Source organism: Pygocentrus nattereri, chromosome 6 (assembly GCF_015220715.1).
Source record: "Pygocentrus nattereri isolate fPygNat1 chromosome 6, fPygNat1.pri, whole genome shotgun sequence".
In the NCBI taxonomy this organism is placed as follows: Eukaryota; Metazoa; Chordata; class Actinopteri; order Characiformes; family Serrasalmidae; genus Pygocentrus; species Pygocentrus nattereri.
This window is the reverse complement of record NC_051216.1, coordinates 35805442-35827805: the sequence shown is the minus strand read 5'-3', so window position 1 is coordinate 35827805 and position 22364 is coordinate 35805442. Positions and strand designations below refer to the sequence as shown.

Sequence of the window (22364 nt, the reverse complement as noted above, 5' to 3'; positions counted from 1 at the left end):
GCTCATGAACATTGCAAATTCTAAGAGTGCTGCATTAATCAGTGTTTGTGTTGGTAGTAATCAGAAATTAGCATTACTATAATGAGGGTAATCAGATAAACAGGTATGTATGAAGTGTGAGTTTATACTTTAAACACTGCAGCTGCCTCATTTCATGATAATATAACACAAAGTCCGTGAAATGAAAGCGCAGTGGGTGAAAAAGATTGGGGGGTGGGGGGGAAGCAGGAGACAGAAAAACCCATGACAGAAACAGGAGACAGAAAACCCATGCTTTTGTTCATGATGGTACAGCTGTTTTAGTGTGTTCTTGGGTTGAGCTCCTCAATGACTAAACATTGATACATTCAAGTAGAATTACATTCAAAGCCCATGCTGATCTTGCCCACACATGCATACTTCAAACAAATGCTCACACACACCTGTGATTTGTGATGCTTGACCACATGTGTTTAGCATTAACATAATTTGTTCCAATGGCATAGAACATGCCTACACAAACCTACAACTTCAGCTTCTTGAGTCTTGGTCCATCATGCCTCTATAGAACCAGCCGCAAAAATAAATAGATAAATAAATCAAAGACTCTTTCTTCTATCTCTGTAACATGACTATTATATAACAGTGTATACCAAATGTCATGTAAATGAATTCAATCCCTATTGCAGAAATAGTTAATGACTATTTCAATGATAAATCACTTGGATGTTCATTGGTCATTCTCCAGCCAGTTCACTATGTAATAAACCCTCTGTAGTAAGTAGTAAATGAATGAACAAATGTGCCATACTAAACAGAGTGCTCTCTTGACAGTGCCATTTGCTTTCTTTGCTCACTTCACCCTTCCCCTCTTATTCTCACTGATTCACTATGCTGAACAACCAATCAGAGAACTCCCACCCAGCTGAAACAGTGCTGACAAGGGTCGGCTAATGCCAATGGCGTGGGACACGCTCCAGTCAGCCACAGACCCTCAATGAAGGCCTAACGGTGGCCGACAGTTGGCTTGGTGTGTCAGGCCCTTACAAGTAAAAATCAAATGTGTGTGTGTGTGTGTGTGTGTGTGTGTTTGAGAGAGGGGGAGAAAGAGAGAGACACAGAAAGAGAGAGAGAGAGAGAGAAAGAGAGAGTGCTGTGCAGAGGCTGGTAGGAAAGAGGCCCATTGAGTTCAGCACAGCTTGATTCCATTTTGTTTCTGTTATTTATTACCCAGATAATGCCCCAGGGAGGCTTTAGCATCACTCAGGCAAAGAATTATGGGATTTTATTTATTTTAATTTATTTATTTTTGCTGAAGACTCACCCCACACATGAAATATGCACCCCATCTATGAGAGATGGAGATTACATGTTAGCTCTACTTCTTTTTCTTGTTAGGTTATGTGTCTTGGCACATATCTAATCTCTCTCTCTCGCTCTCTCTCTTTCTCTTTCTCTTTCTTATCTCAATTCAGTACAATTTTATTGGCCTGATAAAATGCTGATTTGTATTGTCAAAGCAACAAGCAGCATATACAAATATAAAAATAAAAGGTGCTCCCTCCCTCCCTCCCTCCCTCTCTTTCTCTCTTTCTCTCTCTTTCTGTTTATCATTTAAAGGTCACTGTTTCCAGTAGCTGCAGGTTTCCATGTAAATTACACCTGACAGGAGAGCACATGGGTTGCCTCGACATTGCTAATCCCCATGACCTGAGGAGCTGTTACAAAACCTGTGGCTAATTTTGTGTGTGTATGTGTGTCCATGGGTTGGGGTTGGTGTACATGTGTCCATGTGTCCTCAGAAGTCTGTAGGCATTGTGTCTACAGGCTCTGGGTTACAGTGGGTGTTCATTTGAGCCATTTTACAGGGCCAGTGCTTTGGTCACTAATGTGAAAAGCATTTCCGTCTTTGTCTTTCTTTCTGATCAGAACATGGACAGTGATCAACCTGGGTTTCAGCACCATGGAAAGCTCCACTCAGAGTGATGACATGGGATCGGATTGCCCAGAGTTTGCTTGCATAACATTCTGACACCTGTGTGACATTTCAATGTTGTTTGTGTATACTGATGCAATTCAGATGCAAGACAACATGGAAGGAATTTGTGGGTGTGTTTGTATATTTTCAGGACAAAAATGCCCTGACTTTGTAGGAAAAAACAGGGGCAACCTACAATCTCAGGACCAGAAATGGTTCTGATATTATGAAGAGCTTTATGCTCCATTTCATGTTTTAAATCTGAAAGGACAAAAGCATTTCTCTTTGATTACTGAGGTTAAAGTTAGAGCTAGGTTTAGGTTTAGGGTTAGTGTATTAGTTATGTACTTAGTTATGTAGCATATAATTACATAGTTACACTATGTATCCAAACACATGTAGACACCCTTATAATTAATTCTTGTACTTTAATGTGCAGTAGTTGTTAATACAGCTGCTTGTTAAAGTGCTGATAGTCTAGCGCACATGAGCCTAAGGTCACCATGCCCAGTAATAAGTGATGGCTATACAGGAATAAAGCCTCCCAGCACTGGGCTGTGCAATTGTTATCTAGAATGCTGGAGCACTATTGAATACCTTTGGGGTGAGTTGAATTGGTATCTGAGATCCAGAACTGAGCATCCAGCATCAGTATCTGACCTCACTAATGATCTAAATCAGATCCTCCCAGCAATGTCTACAGACTTTTGGATGTGTGTGTGTGTGTGTGTGTGTGTGTGTGTGTGTGTGTGTGTGTGTGTGTGTGTTATTATGTTTAATTATTAGTGGTGTTTTGTAACCCTGCAGAAGCAGTAACATTTGTGGCATTTCATCTTTTTTAGTCCTGTGTAGCCTTCCATTACAGTCTTAGTCAGTAGTGTATAAGATTTGCTGTGGTATTTATTCCTAAGCAGCAGTATTTGGTAAGATTTATGAGAAGCTGTAGTATAGATTGCAGGAGCATGCTCCATAAACCAAAAAAAGCCTATACAGAGGAAAAAACAGGAGCAGAGAGAGAGAGCGTGAATGACATTTTGTCTTCTGTGGCGAAGGAAGCTGTTCTATAACGGGTTTCGGTTAATTTGAACTGAATTGGAAAGTTATTAGAGAGCCCGATTTAGCGGTTTGTGAATTTGGTCAAGGGCACTGCAGCGGAGCTGGAGCTCAGAGCGCTGTTTGGAAAGGATGCTGTTTAACTACTAGTGCTGAACTGCATGCAGGAAAAGCTGTTGTTAGACAGTGGATTGTGCGTGTGTTTATGTGTGTGTGTGAGTATACAGCTTAGTGCTCTAAAAGAAACATTGTTGGTTTGTGAGTAATCAGGGTAGCACCCACAAAGCTCTTTTCTAATGGTGCAAAGAAGAATACAGTGTCTATGACAGTTAGTTTGGGTTATGTAGTAGTGGCTGTAGCTACTATTAATAATAATAATTACAATAATATGCTTAATTCATAGAACATCTTTATAAAAATCAGGGACACTTTCCAGTATAACAGAATTCATAAGCAACATACAACCCCAATTCCAATGAAGTTGGGACGTTGTGTAAAACATAAATAAAAACACAATACGATGATCTGCAAATCCTTTTCAACCTATATTCAATTGAATACACTACAAAGACAAGATATTTAATGTTCAAACGGATAAACTTTATTGTTTTTTGCAACAACATTCCAAAGAAGTTGGGACAGGGGCATGTTTACCACTGTGTTACATCACCTTTCCTTTTAACAACACTCAATAAGCATTTGGGAACTGAGGACACCAATTGTTGAAGCTTTGTAGGTGGAATTCTTTTCCATTCTTGCTTGATGTACAACTTAAGTTGCTTAACAGTCCTGAGTCTCCATTGTAATATTTTGCACTTCATAATGCACCAAATATTTTCAATGGGAGAGAGGTCTGGACTGCAGGCAGGCCAGTCTAGAACCCGCACTCTTTTACTACAAAGCCATGCTGTTGTAACACGTGCAGAATGTGGCTTGGCATTGTCTTGCTGAAATAAGCAGGGACAACCCTGAAAAAGACGTTGCTTGGATGGCAGCAGATGTTGCTCCAAAACCTGTATGTACCTTTTAGCATTAATGGTGCCTTCACAGATGTATAAGTTACCCATGCCATGGGCACTAACACACCCCCACACCATCAGAGATGCTGGCTTTTGAACTTTGCGCTGATAACAATCTGGACAGTCCTTTTCCTCTTTGGCCCAGGGGACACAATGTCCATGATTTCCAAAAACAATTAGAAATGTGGACTCGTCAGACCACAGGACACTTTGCCACTTTGCATCAGTTCATCTCAGATGGGCCGTTTCTGGGTGTTTTGATATATGGCTTTCGTTTTGCATGGCAGAGTTTTAACTTGCACTTATAGATGGAGTGATGAACTGTGTTCACTGACAGTGGTTTTCTGAAGTGTTCCTGAGCCCATGTGGTAATATCCATTACAGAATGATGTCGGTTTTTAATGCAGTGCAGCCTGAGGGATCGAAGGTCATAGGCATTCAATGATGGTTTTCTGCCTTGCCACTTACTTGCAGAGATTTCTCCAGATTCTCTGAATCTTTTGATCATATTATGGACTGTAGATGATGAAATCCCTAAATTCCTTGCAATTTCACATTGAGAAACGTTGTTCTTAAACTGTTGGACTATTTGCTCACGCAGTTTTTCACATCCTTGCTTGTGAATGACTGAGCCTTTCACTGATGCTGCCTTTATACTCAATCATGACACTCACCTGTTTCCAATTAACCTGTTCACCTGTGGAATGTTCCAAACAGGTGTTTTTTGAGCATTCCTCAACTTTCCCAGTCTTTTGTTGCTCCTGTCCCAACTTCTTTGGAACGTGTTGCAGGCATCAAATTCAAAATGAGTGACTATTTTCAAAAAACAATAAAATTTATCTGTTTGAACATTAAATATCTTGTCTTTGTAGTGTATTCCATTGAATATAGGTTGAAAAGGATTAGCAAATCATCGTATTCTGTTTTTATTTATGTTTTACACAATGTCCCAACTTCATTGGAATTAGGGTTGTAGCTGCAGTGTAATCTCGCTCAAGCAGCCAACCCATGATTGCTTTGTAGCTGCAGTGTTATGCCACTCAAACAGCCAACCTGGGCAGTCTTGTTGCTGCAGTGTAGTGTTGCTCAAATAGCCTGCCCAATAAGTACAAAGTACAAACTTCTAAACATATCAAGTTGAAAGAGGAATTTTTCACCATACTCAATTATACAAGATTTCAGCATTGCAATCTTAAGAGCGCTTCATTGATATATTTTGCACTTTGTAATCTGATTATGTAGCCATGCTGTTATAATACATGCAGAATGTATCTTGTCAATGTTATGATGAAATGAGTGCAGACACCCTTGAAAATCATGCCGTCTAAAAGGCATATGTTGCTCCAAACACCATCAATGTTGCCTTCACAGATGTGTAGGTTACCCAGATATCCCCCATACTGTGACAGACGCTCACAGCAACTATACAGTTGGATAGCGTGAGCCAGGACCCATCCTTGCTTGCATGTTTATATCTATATATGAACATTTTATAATGTTTCCAGTCTTAAATTTCCTCTGTCCCAACTTTATTAGAACATACTGCAGGCATACATTTTAAAATGAGTGTATATTTACAAAAACAATGAAGTTGGTAAGATGAAGCATTAATTATCTTGTCTTTGTACTACTTTTGTTTAAATGGTTTGCATTTCACATATTGTCCCACCTTTTTTCAGAACTAGGTTGGTATTAAAATAATGTAATTCATAGCCTTGAATGAACTTTTCTTTGTTGTTGGAGCATGATGGATTTAATGTCACATTCTGCAGCCTAAATACTGTTTTTTATTTGTATGAGTAAGTGTGTTTACATCTGTTTATTTAATGTAAATTGTTTTTATTTACTGTTAGCTCAGTTTTGTCTAAGAAGTAGTGGAGGTTATGGCCAAAACCTGTGGATTTTGGATGTCCTTTCACTTTTTAATTGAGGAGCATTTTAACAAATCAAAGCAAATCTAGAATATTTTTATTGTGCAAAATAGTAAAAACTTAACCAGGCCAAGTGTTTTCATTTGGGTGTCTCACTAACTATTGTTTTATTGCTAGTAAATCAGTAGTCAGTAATTAATAACAATAAGTTAGTCAATAGTAGTTTCAGTAATCCTGATGTAGCAGTCATTTGTTGGGAATTACTGTTTGGATTTTTGGAATGCTGTTCAGCTATCCATTTTATCTGGATGTCCTCTCATGATCTCCAAACACACACACATCCTAACATCTCAAGACATAATGCTTAATTGCAATGGTGAAGCATAATTAGTTTGAGTGTAATTAGTAGAAAGGGTTAAGTCCTTTATTACTGTAGCAGCACGGATTCAAAATGCAACATGACTCATGCTATCTTAATTTCTCTCAATAATTATGATTACCCTTCATATTTATTAATTTTGCGCTGTGTGTACTATTTGCTTAAAGAGGACTATTGCCCAAAATTAATAATTAGAACAGTGTTCTCAGCATCTGACTCAGGACGGTCATGCCACCTCAAATGCATATTACAGTTTCTGAACACTGTGTTTAGTCCCACCAACGCAAAGTAGGCCTGAAACTTAACATATAGAACATCATCTCAGCAGCCATCAAGGAACTCTGTTGACGCACTGCTATTTTCAACTGCAGTTGACCTTTGCTTCATTCTTTCTTTGTAGAGGCCCTGTGCATTGATCACAGGTTTCAAAGTTTTTCTTGTATCTTTTCACGATTCTTTTTAAAGGTCATTCAACTTACCATAAAAAACACTTTCTATTGTGCCCATATCATCCACATGTCCTGGCAGTCTGGGTACAAAAATTCAACAAACAGCCTCATTCTTCAGCTTCAGAAAGCAATATAGGCAAGAAAAGTTTATTTGTGTGGCTCATTTCATACACAGCCACAATTAGAAGTGCTTTACACAAACACAGAGATAATTCAGTAATAAAGCTTGTGATGCACTGAAATCTAGCACCACAGAAAGGCATACTCTTACAAACTGTCATTAAGCCTGTCATATATACAACCCCAATTCCAATGAAGTTGGGACATTGTGTAAAACATAAATAAAAACAGAATACGATGATCTGCAAATCCTTTTCAACCTATATTCAATTGAATACACTACAAAAACAAGATATTTAATGTTCAAACAGATACATTTTATTGTTTTTTGAAAATATGGTAAAATATTGTTTATATATATAGTAACTTTACATTTTCTTGTAAATTACAATTTATACTTAGTAGATTTCATGAGCAAGGATAACTGAATTTTTCCCTTGCTTTTTTGAACTGGGTTTGATCTAAACATTGTGAAAGTATTAAAATGTATCATTCACTACTCAAGCCATACAGTTTAAATATGGAAACTAAACTGCAAAAACAAACTCATTTTGAATTCAGTATTTCTGTGATGTCTCAAGAACAAACTTGTTTATTTTTATCCACCTATTCAGCCTACATAAGTTTAGCCCCACCCACTCAATAATGAAGTTTTAAGGATTGTTTGAGGTGTGAGTGCTTTTTTAATGAGGCAAAGTACAGGGCAGCCAAGGAGGACAGATGAGCTTATTTACATATATCAGTCTTTAGGGCACTGTAACAATCACAGCCTGTTTAATTCTAAAGCATAAACAGAGGTTGGAAAAAATTAATTATGGGCATTTTTGGTAGACAAATGTTACAAATGCACCTCAAGGGAAAACATTAAATACAAAAAAATAGGATTTTTTTTCTGGAAATATTTTACAGTATTTTTACATCAAAACCACTTCATGAGTTGAGTAGCACTTTTAATATACAAAGCATTCAAGATGCTAATTTTGGTAGACTTTCATTCTCAATGTTTCTCAATGTAGAACACACCTAAAAATTTTTCACCTTACTATTTTTTTTACAAATTATTAAAAACCTGTGAAGTTGTGGGGGAACACTTGTTGGTTTTGAAGAATTTTAAATTGAAGTGAACAATTCAGCTGAAAGTGACAGGAGTACCTAAGTGAAATTAAAAATAAAAGACTCCAGGGCTAGTGTTAACAGTCAATTCCAAAGTCTGGTAAATTGATGTAAAATGATGTCGATTCAATTCAGATCTATGTTGTTTGAACCGGACAAGCTTTCTGACATAAATACTTTAAAATGTATTCTTCAAAATAAGTATGATCAGTAAGGAGTGAGTGTGAAACATGGCAAATAGAACAGCGTGGCTAACAGAACAGCAAATATCAAAACATAAAATTGAAATATATTTTATTTACATGACAGGCATAGTATGTTTTTGATGAGTCTATGCATAAAAACTTCCAGAGAATATTGATTTGAATATTTATGGAAGTATATGTGCTTCTCTCATTATTTCTTTTAGAAGGCTTTGTTGTAACACTGCTTTGCAGATAACCCTGCCATGTGGATGCTGTACTTTAGCCTTGCAAGTTCTCACTAAGCTGTCTACATGAGTTGCCTGCTTCGAAAGGGTGTGATATTATAGCCACGGAGAGAAATTAAAATAATATAGGTGTGAATTCTGTTATTTATGCATGCAACTCAGTAATCAAAAACACTTCTAATATGGAGAATTATTTGTCTGATTTGCTACTGAATTTTGCAGATGATGATATGGAAATATGAAAACATGACCACAACACATTTTATTTTAATTTTAGTTTAACTAATGGTTAAATGTTAGTTTTATTAGCATATTAGAATTATTTTATTCATTAATATTTCAGTAAACATGTGCCAGTTTTTCATAATTTGGTAGATGTTCCGTAATTTGTGAGATATTTAAAACATGCTGCTTAAGTTTATTGCGGACGCCTTGAAAAGCCATCACTACAGTTTAGTCAAATTAGCTGTTTCACAAGAGATTCGTTGTTGTATGCAGAGTAGTGCTGCTTTCACAAGCTCCTGCTACACTGTCACGCTATGATCACATGATTACAACCCTGCTTGTAAACAGTCACAGGAAACACCACTGCAGCATGGCTGTAAGGAGTACACAGACACTTTTCTTCAAAAACAGGTGAAAGCTCACATCCCACCCAGCTTGGTTTGCAGTCACAATCTGCACGTGAATGAAGTAATAGCTCCAGATGCATTGTCTAATGATTCGATATATTTTTTGTTTAAACACAATATTGTGATAATATTGTAAATGGTAACAAAAGGTAAAAGGTTATGTGTATTGGCACATGTCTAATCTCTCTCTCTCTCTCTCTCTCTCTCTCTCTCTGTCTCTCACATTTTATCTGTAGTGGACGGCTGTACGGACTGGTCTGTGGACTATCTGAAGTACCGTGTGCTGCACGGTGAGCCGGTGAGAATTAAGTGCGCTCTGTTTTACGGCTACATCCGTGCAAATTATTCTCAGGCTCAGAGTGGCGGGTTGAGTCTCATGTGGTACAGAAGCTCAGGGCTGGGTCATGGAGACTTTGAAGAGCCAATCACATTCGATGGCTTGCGCATGAGCAAAGAGGAGGATGCCATCTGGTTCAGACCTGCGGAGCTACAGGACGCTGGCCTATACTCATGTGTACTCAGGTTAGAGTGCGCTGCACACACACGTGCGCATATATACATGTGCAAATACTTGTACACATGCATACATAAGTGGGGCCTCAGATTCTTGACCCAACACTTGTTATGTAACCACCTAGTAGAATGAGATGATCGAAGAAGGTAGTTGTGTCTAAGGCCTTATGCAAGCTGAATTTGTTTTATCTAGAGGGGGACTGTAAATTTGATGATTACTGGGGAGATCCCTGATATTAATCCAATGTATCTGCAGTGTCTGTAGTTTTTAAAAGTTTCCTAAGCATTAATTCCAGAGTGAATTACCTTCTATAATTAATCAGATACCTTCAGCAATAGTAGTACTGTTTAAATCAACCTCATAGTAATGTAATAACAAATCCCAGTAATGGACATCGGCACCTCTGTTTTTGGAGACTAGAGGACAAGGACTAACTGTAAAAATGAAGCTCAATTTTGCACAGTTCCTTAAGTTAAAAACAGGACTACAGTAATCTTAAACATTTTTAGTGTTTAGAAGGACAATGAAAATGTAATATACAACTGTATTTTTCACAGGGCAGAGCAATTTCTGTCTTGTTGGGTGGCATTTATTTAATTGCATAAGCCTTTTTTACTGTTCTATCTGGTATTGAGTTTAGTTTTTTTATTTGTTTGTTTGTATTTCATTCTAACCTTAATGCCAATGTGAACATCTGGGCTATGATGTTCTGATCAGGGCTATCTACGGTAATTTGGGGAAATTACACAGATTTGCACTTTATCCTGTGCAAATCAGCCAGTCAGATCCCTTACAAATTTCCTTTAGGTGCAGTAAAACTAATCCAGCTTAATAAAATAAGTGTACACAGTGTTTAATAATTTGGACAGCGGACAAGTGGACACCGCGGTGCAATGAATGGGGAAAAGAAAGGCTATTGAAAATTATTCAAAGAAGCAAACAGTCTGTAATTTTGCATGCAGGTACACATATACCTACACTAGGGATATAAGTGATTAACCGAATAACCATGATCCAGCAAATGAAAGAGGTTTGTCATATAAATTGAGGAATGTTTTAATTGTACACATGAGGGCACAATAGGCAACTGGTTCCACTAGATGGTACTACTAAAAATGGTCATGTTCAGGCACTACAAAGAGTGTGAGGAAATCACAAGTATAGCAAATTATATAGAAGAATGTACAGGCAGTCGAAAATTACTGAGGTACATTGTGCCAAATGCTAGCCCCTGTCATTTCTGTGTATTTTAGCTAGTACTAGTAAAAAGCAGTATTGTAATATAACACTTTCAGTATATAACTTTCAGTAGCCCATCAAAGTATATTCCAGTGATTTTATCAACATTAGTTTTTGGTCCTGAACATATTATTGTTAACAGTCCCTCTGTTTAAACAAAATGAGTCGGTATGTGAAGAATTTTACAGTGGCTTTTATTGTGGCTCAGCCAGTTAAATGATTAATTGCTGACTAATGATGGTTGATTGTCTGTCCAAATAATTTGCCTCCCTAACATACACATATACACATATATGCATGCACATACATTGACATAGAGTCAAGATTATTTTCTTTACGAATCAGTGGAGTCTGTGTAGGACCTCACAACTACTGTGCGTATGTCTGTATGTGTATGTGTGTGTATGCGTCAGTTGGTGGGTGTTATTGAGCTCAGAGCCAATAAAAGTGTAAGTGAGCTCTGGTAAAGACAGTAGAGGACAGAGAGAAAGCTCTGTCATCCATCAATCACACACTGGCACCCTGACACTATCCCACAATGCTGCAGGCCACAGGCACGCATATTAAACAGCTGTGGAGCTCTCGGAGGCTCTCATTGGCTCAGGTGTCTGTCCGCTTAAGGTTAAATCTGATAATCTGCTCATCATGCCAGCATTTGCATCAGGGAATGTCACTTTCAATCTAGTGCCTAATCCATGTTTGTAGTGTCTCTCTAAGCTTTTTTTTGTGATTTTCTTTGAGACACGCTTGTTTAATGTGCATTTCTGCATTTCATGTGTCTCTACTGAAACTACTCCTGAAATGTATTTATCCTGCAAAAATGCTGCATTCATTAATTCAGCAATTATGTACATTTAGCATACCAGCTGGACCTGGCGATAATAAGCAGGGTACTTAGGGTACACTGCAGGAATGATGTAATGCCTCGTATTTTTATCTTGAGCACTAGTAGAGCTGTCAGAATCGTGTTAGTAATCAAGTAATCTCTTGATGATTTGGACAATTAATGGAGCAGTCAGATTTATTTTAAAGAGCCAAGAAAATGCATTTTACTAACTATAACAATCTAATCTTTGCTGAACTAGATACGTTGTAAGGAATGTATAGTTTTCAAAGGAAGTCCAATAAAAAGAGCTTTACAGTAATCAAGTCTGCTTGTAACAAAGGCATGAACAAGTTTCTTTGCGTCACTCTGAGACCAAACGTTAGCAACATTTCTCAAATGATTTAAAACTTTTGTGACTACATTTACATGCTGGATAAAACAGAGCTCAGAGTCTAAGATCACACTCTGGTTTCATACTTCAGGTTTGAAATATGAAGCTAAAGTTTCTCATGAATTATTTTTCTCTGAGTTTAAATAATTAAAACATTCAGTGTAATCTTGACAGACCTAAACACTATGCTTCCTAATCTCCTAAGCATTTGGCTGACGCTCTTATCCAGAGCAACTTACAATTTGATCATTTTGACACAATTGGCCTGACTGCATGTCTTTTGGACTGTGGGAGGAAACCGGAGAACCCGGAGGAAACCCACGCAGACACGGGGAGAACATGCAAACTCCACACAGAGAGGACCCCGTCGCCCGGCCGGGGAATCGAACCCAGGCCCTCATTGCTGTGAGGCGACAGCGCTACCCACCACGCCACCATGCCGCAGTGACAGGCAGAGCACTTTGCAAGAAATGTCCATGTATTTACCCTAATGGACTCCTTTTGAATCCAGCTTGTATAGATATGCAGTATACATGCAGTTACAGGAACTCAGACATGATGTGCTTTTTTTCTTAAAATTTACATCATTGCCTCTCTACAACTGCAATAAAGGAGAAAGGGCATTCTTAAGTTTAAAATAATAGTTCAAAGTAATTTTGCACCATGAATTATTTTTCTCTGAGTTTCTGTACCAAAGATCAGTATTTCAGTTTTTTTGTGATTTAATTGTACAATTTTTCTTCAACATCCGCTGAGAAATATTTGACACACTCAGTCTCTCTACAGAGTCTTAATCATCAGAAGGAATGGAAATTAATAACTGGGTGTCATCAGTATAGCTGAGAAAATGTATATTATGCTTCCCAATGACATCACCTAGAGGTAGCATGTACAAAGAGAAAAGCAAATGCCCTAAAACTGAACCTTGAGGGACTCCACAAGAAATGCCAAATCTTTTTGATGAATGATTTGCAAGTGAAACCATGAATTGTCTACTACCTAAATATAATTTAAACTATTTTAAAACTGCTTGACAGGCCGAAGTTATATGTTATTATTTTAAATAATTAAAACATTCAGTGTAATCTTGACAGACCTAAACACTATGCTTCCTAATCTCCTAAGCATTTGGCTGACGCTCTTATCCAGAGCAACTTACAATTTGATCATTTTGACACAATTGGCCTGACTGCATGTCTTTTGGACTGTGGGAGGAAACCGGAGAACCCGGAGGAAACCCACGCAGACACGGGGAGAACATGCAAACTCCACACAGAGAGGACCCCGTCGCCCGGCCGGGGAATCGAACCCAGGCCCTCATTGCTGTGAGGCGACAGCGCTACCCACCACGCCACCATGCCGCAGTGACAGGCAGAGCACTTTGCAAGAAATGTCCATGTATTTACCCTAATGGACTCCTTTTGAATCCAGCTTGTATAGATATGCAGTATACATGCAGTTACAGGAACTCAGACATGATGTGCTTTTTTTCTTAAAATTTACATCATTGCCTCTCTACAACTGCAATAAAGGAGAAAGGGCATTCTTAAGTTTAAAATAATAGTTCAAAGTAATTTTGCACCATTTCTATTTGTCCATTCACCATAAAATATTCACACAATGTAAAGGGCAGCTTGCATTTTTAGATGGCTTGAGAAAAAAAGAAACTAAATGTTTCATGATTTGAAACCATTTTTTCTGAGCATTTTAAGACCACCTGTACGGTTGCTTATGTACAGTAGTTTACAGATGTTTAGTGAAATCAAAGGTAATGTTGGAGGATGCACATGCATGAACAATTTAATCTCTGTATTATAGCTATGCTAACTTAACTCTCTAAAGAAGAAAGGTTTTCATAAAACTGGATTCTCTGTTAGCACTCCAACGCCTTAATATAATTGGAAATCACAATGTAAATAGAATAAGATATAACAGAACAGATCTTTAATAAAAATGAAGCAAGTTTCCCTTTCCGTGACATTTTGAGGATGTTAAACTCAACCACTTGGGACTCTTGCTCACTGTACAGTATACTGATGACTTTCTGGAATAAAAGCTTGAATAGCAGTTTTCATCATCGCAATAGGGATTTATAAAACACTAATATTAGTAATAGCTGAAGAGCAATATAAGAGCTTTTGTTGATGTGTTTTGAAAGCCTCTCTCCAAATAACAATAACCCATAATTAACTATGGTCTTTGAAAAGACAGATGCCAGAGTAAGACGTAAGACAGGGGGAGATAGGAGACAGAGGGAGAGAGAGATGGAGACAAAGAGAGAACGAGGGTGTGAGAGAGCAGACAAGAAGTGCTTTGTATAAGTTTAAAAACAGAAGGTTCTTGCTGTGTGGTCAGCATGAGCACTCTGTATCCATGGTAATCCAGTAAAAGGTGGGAGGTCACAACTTTATCTAGATTTCATCAGTAGCTATCAAAGTCCATGCCCTCAGCCAGAACCTGCTCTAATGGACTTTTAATGGACATAAACTCATTACTAAGCAGGCTAGCAGACAACTCTGAATCAAATAAGGTGTGTGTGTGTGTGTGTGTGTGTGTGTGTGTGTGTGTGTGTGTGTGCGTGGGGGGGAGTGCTTAGGCTTGCATGGCTACTTCTGGAATGGGTTAACAACTTGTATTGTGCAATGTTTTAGTACCAATACTGATTCAGATACCAAAGTGAGTAGCCTACTTAGAATTAATTAGCTGTTAGTATAAATGAGTACAATGTACCTTAACAGTTAAATCATTAAAATCTATCTGATTTTAAATTAAGTGCATTAGCTAGCAATTTTATGTTAGCTACTTTGGATCAAGTAGCATTGCAGTGGAGAAGAATGGGATTTATTTCACATCAGAAAAGCACTTAAGTACAACTGTAATTTAGGTAATCATAGTTTCATAGTTTTGATCCTCATCTGCCTCATCTTTGCAGTATAGTGACAGCAGAAATCATATCCAAGAAGCTTATTTGTGTTGTTAGAATCTTTATGGCTGGTTGGCTGGCTGAGCTGTAGTTTAATGTCCTCTAAAGCCAGGCATACATTGTGTGATTTTAGAAATTTTGTTCTTTGGTGTCCAACTGCTACAGCATCACCAACACTTTGCTAAGCAAGCAGATTCTTGTTCACTGCCAGCTTGACTCATTTGTTCATTAGTGCGGTAACGAATGCTAGGTTTATTTCACACAGTGTCAGGTCATATCAGGTGGTATCAGATGTTGATATTGGTCCAAGGGAGATATGAAGGGAGAAACTGTTGTCCTTGCTCCCTTTAACTCCTGGCCACAGATGCAAAATACAATAGTTTAAAAAAGTTAGCTTAGCATTTCTCTCTGGTTGACTGAAGCATGGAGCTGTATTTTCATCTCTTTTCTGTTTCAGAAACTTTTTCATCTGTCCGTTGGTAATGATTTTCCCAAAATGTATTCTATTATATGTAAATGATCCAAACTTTTCAATTACATGGAAACAAGTATTTACTGTAGCATTTAATATGACGATACTCAGTTTATTATACACATACACCTAAACATACGTTCATGTTCATTGATGACGAGAAAAGTGGTGAATGAAATTCCACAGAAATTCTAGTCTGGGTCAAAATCTATGTGCTAGTTCTGAGAATTTAAAATGTGTTATTAGTAAACATTATTTCAGCATTCTTCAAGCCCTGTCACTGCAGTTCTTATCAGTCTCCCAGTAACACTGAAACTACTGAAACTAAAACCATTTGTGTAGTTGTTCGTCACGTTTTCTCACATGGCATGCATGTGAATTTTTAGTCTCATGCGCAGTTTATACACATTAAACGCATGATTTTTCATGCTGAAAATGGCCTTTTTCTGCCTCAAACCTGGCACAAAAGCCTAAGTAGACCTGGTCTCCTGGTATTCAGCATTAAAGCAACAGTGCTAACATGGCTAGCATGCACTCCTAACTACCAATTACATAATCTGCCCCAGGGGCTTATAACTTCTGCTGATTATAAGACATGTTAGCATGCACAGTTAGCAGTTCTTTATCTAACCAATGATTTCCCACTCATCTAGCGAAGTCAGGTTTAATCATTTGAAATCAGCGATAAAAATGTCATTAATGTAATTCATTTTCGGGCTGGTTTCAAATGGAAAAATTATTTAACAGCTGGGGAAAGTGTCTGCACTGCATCAGCTGCACATTTGGAGCAATTATCACACTGATTGTGCTGTTTCATTTTCTCATTCAGCGGGAACCCTCAGAGTGAAGCGTATGCGAATCAGTGTGTACTTTGCCAGTGCAGAGTGTGAGAGTGTTTCTCTCTGGCCCTAACAGGAACTCAACGTTCTGTATGAAAGTGTCCATGACTCTGCTGGTGGCTGATAATGACACGGCAGCCTGTTATAACACCAAACTGCGCTATTCAGAGAAGGCCGAACTGGGCAAGAGCAAAGACATCACCTGCCCTGATATCCAGGACTACATCCAGCCTGGCCAGACACCACAGATAACGTGGTACAAGGTAGAGTATGTGTATGTCTGGGTGTCTGTGTGTATTTGCCTTCTGCTGTCAGCGTTCTCTCTGTGTTTGTTTGATAAGGCTATTGTATTTATGTTGTTATATTGTTCTCTCTCTAAGCAATGTGTCCTACGCTTCTCTGTTTCTCTCTCTCTCTTTCTTTCTCTCTTTGTCTCTCTCTCTCTCTCTCTCTCTCTCTCCTCCCTTTAGGAGTGCGGTGTGTGGCAGTGGAGGGAAAGTATATTACAGTCTGCGGACACTTTGTCCATCCAGGAAGTGACAGAGGATGACATTGGGAACTACACTTGTGAGCTGCCTTTTGGAGGATTCGTGGTGCGCAGGACCACTTACCTGAGTGTTACAGGTAATGTTTTTATGTGTGTACATTTGTTCAGTACTGTTCAAAAGTCATTGACCCTTAATTTAATCAATTTCCAGGCAAAACAGTCTGAAAATGTTATTAATTTTTTAGGAGTTATTTTTATGGACATTAGATGTAAGATTGCAGTTTAATTTTAATTACATAAAAACTGTACTCATAAACATGACATAAAAATGACATTTTTCAAAAAATTAGATAAACAATTTGATATAAATGTTTTTTTTAATTCAAGAAAATGTGTATTCATTATCTGTAATAAAAAATAATAATAATAATGTCCACTACAACAGAAGGAGAATCATATTTTTAGTGCATGAACAGAAGTGGTTTTTGCAATGTCCTTGAGTCTATCTGATGCAGTCTATCTGAGCATAATGCACTACTATGCTAAAAACCATTATAAAATCATCAAACTGCACTGTGTTCATTTCTTTGGTATTTATTCCAGTGGTATTGAGTGGTTGTATAAGCAACACACTTAGCAAACACACTTACTGTCAAGATAAATGGTTTTAAATAATGTGCTGAAGTATCGATTTTGTACAATACTGTATATGATTATGGTTGCGCCTATGGGGCTGTATGAGTTCAAGCATCACTAGAAAGCATCATTAGAAATCCACATCACCCGATATTAAATGAATATAGCCTGAAGATACATCAGTCCAGGTTAGAATGCTTATGGCTAGTTAGTTTTGGTAGGTGTAGAACTGATTAATAAATATTTCATATATTTGGAGCTTTGCTCCTATCCAAACCATTTAATAAAGAGTTCTCGGACTTTATAATGTTAACTGCAGTGATGAAGCACTTTATTATGAAGCAGTGTCAGCCTTGTCGACACACTTTACTATGCACACACACTTAACCTCAATTATTGCTGTGACCTTACAGCTGTTTAACCACACAGACACATATGGATTCACATGTACATGCTTAGACACACAGCCCAACTTTATCTCTGCCATCATGCATTAAATCTAAATTCATGTTGAAAATAACTGTGCAATTAATACAATATTAATTAAAATCACGACTTTGGCCTGGTGAGGTTAGCTAATCATAACAATCTGCACTCAGGCAGTGTGTTCCATTATGTAGCCTGTTCACTCTATCACAAGCGATCACTTCAGCATTACTCAGCAAATGAGCTGTAGAGCAAATCACAGAAAACTACTGATGTGTTCTGGGTTCACACTGACCACTCACAGATGTTCGCGTTGAGTGTCCTGATGATTCACAGTCGTTCACATGGTCTGCCTTCATGTTATTCTGTGTGGGGCCTGTGTATTAATATGTGCAGTCCAACTGCAATCACGTCAAGCAAAAGAGTTAGATTTGGCCTTAATCAGATGGTCAGGTACAGATTTAACCTTTATAATTCTAGAGTTATTACTGTTATTTTGCTTTATTGATCAAATGCAATTACATAATTGCATAATTAATGACATTGTTCTGCTCTGAATTACATAACATTTGATTTGGAGATACAAATTTGTACTTACAGTTTTCTTCAAAGTGAATTCTATTACTTTTATTAAGGATGGACAAACAACGGGGATGTTTTTTCTTCTCATAAAATAAAATTTAACAAATAAAATTAAATAAAGTTCTTCTACTCACTGACACAAATGTGGTACAAGTTAAATGCAAAGTGTAGGAGTTCTATCTCAACTTTATTATTCAAATTAATAATATTATTTGAGCAGGTCAGTGATAGCAGCACAGAAGCTATCAAAACAGACAACGTTCAGGTACGACCTTCCTTGTATGTTAAGTAAGTGATGGCCATGGGCAGCAATGGGATGATGTAGCCTTACACTGCAAAAGTTTGAGAACAGCAGATCTAAAAGCTTCAGAACACATCTTGTGGAGACAACAAGCTGGGCTAACTTTACAGAAGAATATACACTCAGTGGCCACTTTATTAGGTGTTCAGTTGCTTGCTGACACAAATAGCTAATCAGCCAATCGTATGGCCGCAACTCAATGCATTTAGGCATGTAGAGGTGGTCAAGACAACTTGCTGAATTGCAAACCGAGGATCAGAATGGGGAAGAAAGGTGATTTAAGCGTCTTTGAACGTGGCATGGTTGTTGGTGCCAGATGGGCTGGTCTGATTATTTCAGAAACTGCTGATCTACTGGGATTTTCACACAAAACCATCTCTAGGGTTTACAGAGAATGGTCAGAAAAAGAGAAAGTATCCAGTGAGCGGCAGTCGTGTGGACGAAAAAGCCTTGTTGATGTGAGAGGTCAGAGGAGAATGGGCAGACTGGTTTGAGATGATAGAAAGGCAACAGGAACTCAAATAACCAATCAAAATCTCTGAGGAATGTTTCCAACACCTTGTTATTAAGGCAGCTCTGAAGGCAAAAGGCAACCTTTTACTAGTACCTAATAAAGTGGCCAGTGAGTGTACTGTGCAACAAAGCCTTTGATTGGTTGGTTTAAAATCCTTTAAAGATGGATTGGCCAAAATGAGTCTGCAGAACATATGACATGTTTCAGCTTCTCACAACATAACCCATTATGGTTAAAGAGTGGATTATAGTGTATGTAAAATATTCCTACAGGCTTTTTTACCCCTTTGATAAAGATGAGTCAAAAAGGCTCTCAACAAAGTGTCTTTGTTGTTTATCAGCTTGACCTAACGCTGTAAAATGAGAGACAACTTACAAAGCCAGTTCGAAAAAATTTGGGACAGGAGCATGTTTACCACTCTGTTACAGCCATGCTGTTGTAACACATGTAAAGTTGTCATGTTAAAGAGGACATATTATGCTTTTCCAGTTTCCTTTCTTTTAGTCTGTTATATACACTATATTTCCAAACGTATTCAGTCATCTGCCTTCACACGCATATGAACTTGTGTGATACCCCATTCTTAATCCATAGGGTTAAGGGCCCACCCTTTGCAGCTATAACAGCTTTCACTCTTCTGGGAAGGCTTTCCACAAGGTTGAGGAGTGTGTTTTGTGGGAATTTTTGACCATTCTTCCAGAAGTGTATTTGTGAGGTCAGACACTGATGTTGGACAAGAAGGCCTGGCTCACAGTCTCTGCTCTAATTCATCCCAAAGGTGTTCTAGTGGGTTGAGGTCAGGACTCTGTGTAGGTCAGTCGAGTTCTTCCACACCAAACTCTGGTGTGAAGTCATGTTGGAACAGGAAGGGGCCATCTCCAAACTGTTCCCACAAAGTTGAGAGCATGAAATTGCCCAAAATCTCTTGGTCTGCTGAAGCATTAAGAGTTCTTTTCACTGGAACTAAGGGGCCGAGCCCAACTCCTGAAAAACAACCCCACACCATAATCCCACCTCCACCAAACTACACTTGGCACAATGCAGTCAGACAAGTACCATTCTCCTGGCAACCACCAATCCCAGACTCGTCCATCAAATTGTCAGATGAAGAAGCATGATTCGTCACTCTAGAGAGCACTTCTCCACTGCTCTAGAGTCCAGTGGCGGCTTCATGGAAACCCATTCCATGAAGCTCTATATGTGCTGTTCTTGAGCTAATCTGAAAGCCACATGAAGTTTGGAGGTCTGTAGCAGTCGACTCTGCAGAAAGTTGGTGACCTGTGTGCACTATGCGTCTCAGCATCGGCTGACCCCGTCATTTTACGTGTCCTACCACTTCAAGGCTGAGTTGCTGTCTTTCCCAATCACTTCCACTTTGTTATAGTACCACTGATAGTCGACTGTGGAATATTTAGTAGCCAGAAAATTTCATGACTAGACTTGTTCCACAGGTGCCATCCCATCATGGTTCCATGCTGGAATTCACTGAGCTCCTGAGAACGACCCATTCTTACACAAAGTTGGTGACCTGTGTGCACTATGCGTCTCAGCATCGGCTGACCCCGCTCTGTCATTTTACGTGTCCTACCACTTCAAGGCTGAGTTGCTGTCGCTCCCAATCGTTTTCACTTTGTTATAATACCTCTGACAGCTGACTGTGGAATAATTAGTAGCGAAGAAATGACTGGACTTTTTGCACAGGTGGCGTCATATCACAGTACCATGCTTGAATTCACTTAGCTCTTGAGATTGATCCATTCTTTCACAAATGTTTGTAGAAGCAGTCTGCATACATAGCTGCTTAGCTTTATGCACCTGTGGCCATGGAAGTGATTGGTAAACCTCAATTCAATGATGTTTGGGTGACTGAATACTTTTGGCAATATAGCATAGCTCTTTGTGCACCTAAAAGGTCTGTCACAAAGCCCAAAGTACATGCCAGAGGGAGTAACTCTTTCACAGAAACTACTTTTCTCAGCTGTTTGAAATGTTTCTCATTGTCTTCCTACCAGCATGCTTGGCACACACTCAAATAAGAGAGTTACAAAGTAAAAACTTACCACTCTGAAATGTCCTGCTCCAGTCTAGCTCGTGAAGGTGTATCGGGTCTACAGACATGTTTTACCTGACTTTCAGAATTAAACTCTAGCTCAAAGTGATACGACAGAATCAACATTATTGTTAGGCCAGCCATAGTGATGAATTGGTGGAACATGTAGCAGGATGCGACTCTGGCGGTTGACAGGTAAGAACTGAGTGGCTGACAAAGGAGCTCTAACAGAGCGTTTCAGACATGAATAGGCATGAATAGAGATCTACAGTTTGAGGAAAACAATGTGTTTTTAGAACACTGAAACATGTAAATCTATTCCATATTCATAGATTTAAGGCCAATTCCATTTCTTCTTTCTACCCCTACCCCTTGTTTTCGAGTGCCATCCTAACCTCTTGGAACAGAGTTACAAAGGGTAGTGGTTGAAATCTTGCCCTACGAATTGGGACAACCGACAAAATAAAAACATTGCTTTATTAGCAGACCACTAGCGGTGCTCTGAAGGCAACCTTGCCCGTCTTCACTGATAGCAGAGAAGGGAAAAGTTCAGCAACCTCACTGCTGGGTTTAAGTTACATTTAGGGTAACATATCAGAATCAGAATCCTTTATTGATCCCAGAGGGAAATTGCAGTTGTTACAGTTGCAACCATTTATGTAAAAGAATAAACACTTTAATAATTTAAAACAAAGGTAAAGAGAAATTTGCAATATGTACACAAGATATGAGTTCTTAAGAATACAGTAAAGTGGCGGTGACTGTGATAATAAATATTAAACATGTAGTATAAGGCAGTTCAAATTATTGTACCTCTGAGTTATTGCACCCAATAATTATTATTATTACACATATGAACAGTACTGTTTGGTACTGAGTATTGCACAGATGAACCGACACTCTTCTCTGACACGAGTCCAGTTCCACACCCACAAGGTCACCGGCCTTGAAGATCAGTTTGTTGAGGCTGTTGGCGTCTGCCACCCTCAGCCTGCTTCCCCAGCATGCAACAGCATGGAGGATAGCACTTGCCACCACTCATCCTCATAGAAGATCCTGAGCATAGTCCAGCAGATGTTGAAGGACCTCAGGTGCCTCAGAAAATAGAGACGACTTTGGCCCTTCCTGTATAGGGTGTCAG

At 38.6% G+C, this 22364-nt stretch overlaps 1 protein-coding gene across 2 annotated transcripts in view; it reads left to right on the top strand.

Annotated features, from left to right (window-relative positions):
* The window catches only part of il1rapl1a (interleukin 1 receptor accessory protein-like 1a), a 133501-nt gene that overhangs the window by 44535 nt on the left and 66602 nt on the right, over positions 1 to 22364 (top strand). For both annotated transcript variants that reach the window (XM_017706574.2, XM_017706572.2), the window contains exons 3-5: positions 9260 to 9545; positions 16304 to 16490; positions 16698 to 16851. In XM_017706574.2, coding sequence (XP_017562063.1) covers positions 9260 to 9545; positions 16304 to 16490; positions 16698 to 16851 — 627 coding nt within the window. The remainder of the gene's footprint in view (positions 1 to 9259; positions 9546 to 16303; positions 16491 to 16697; positions 16852 to 22364) is intronic.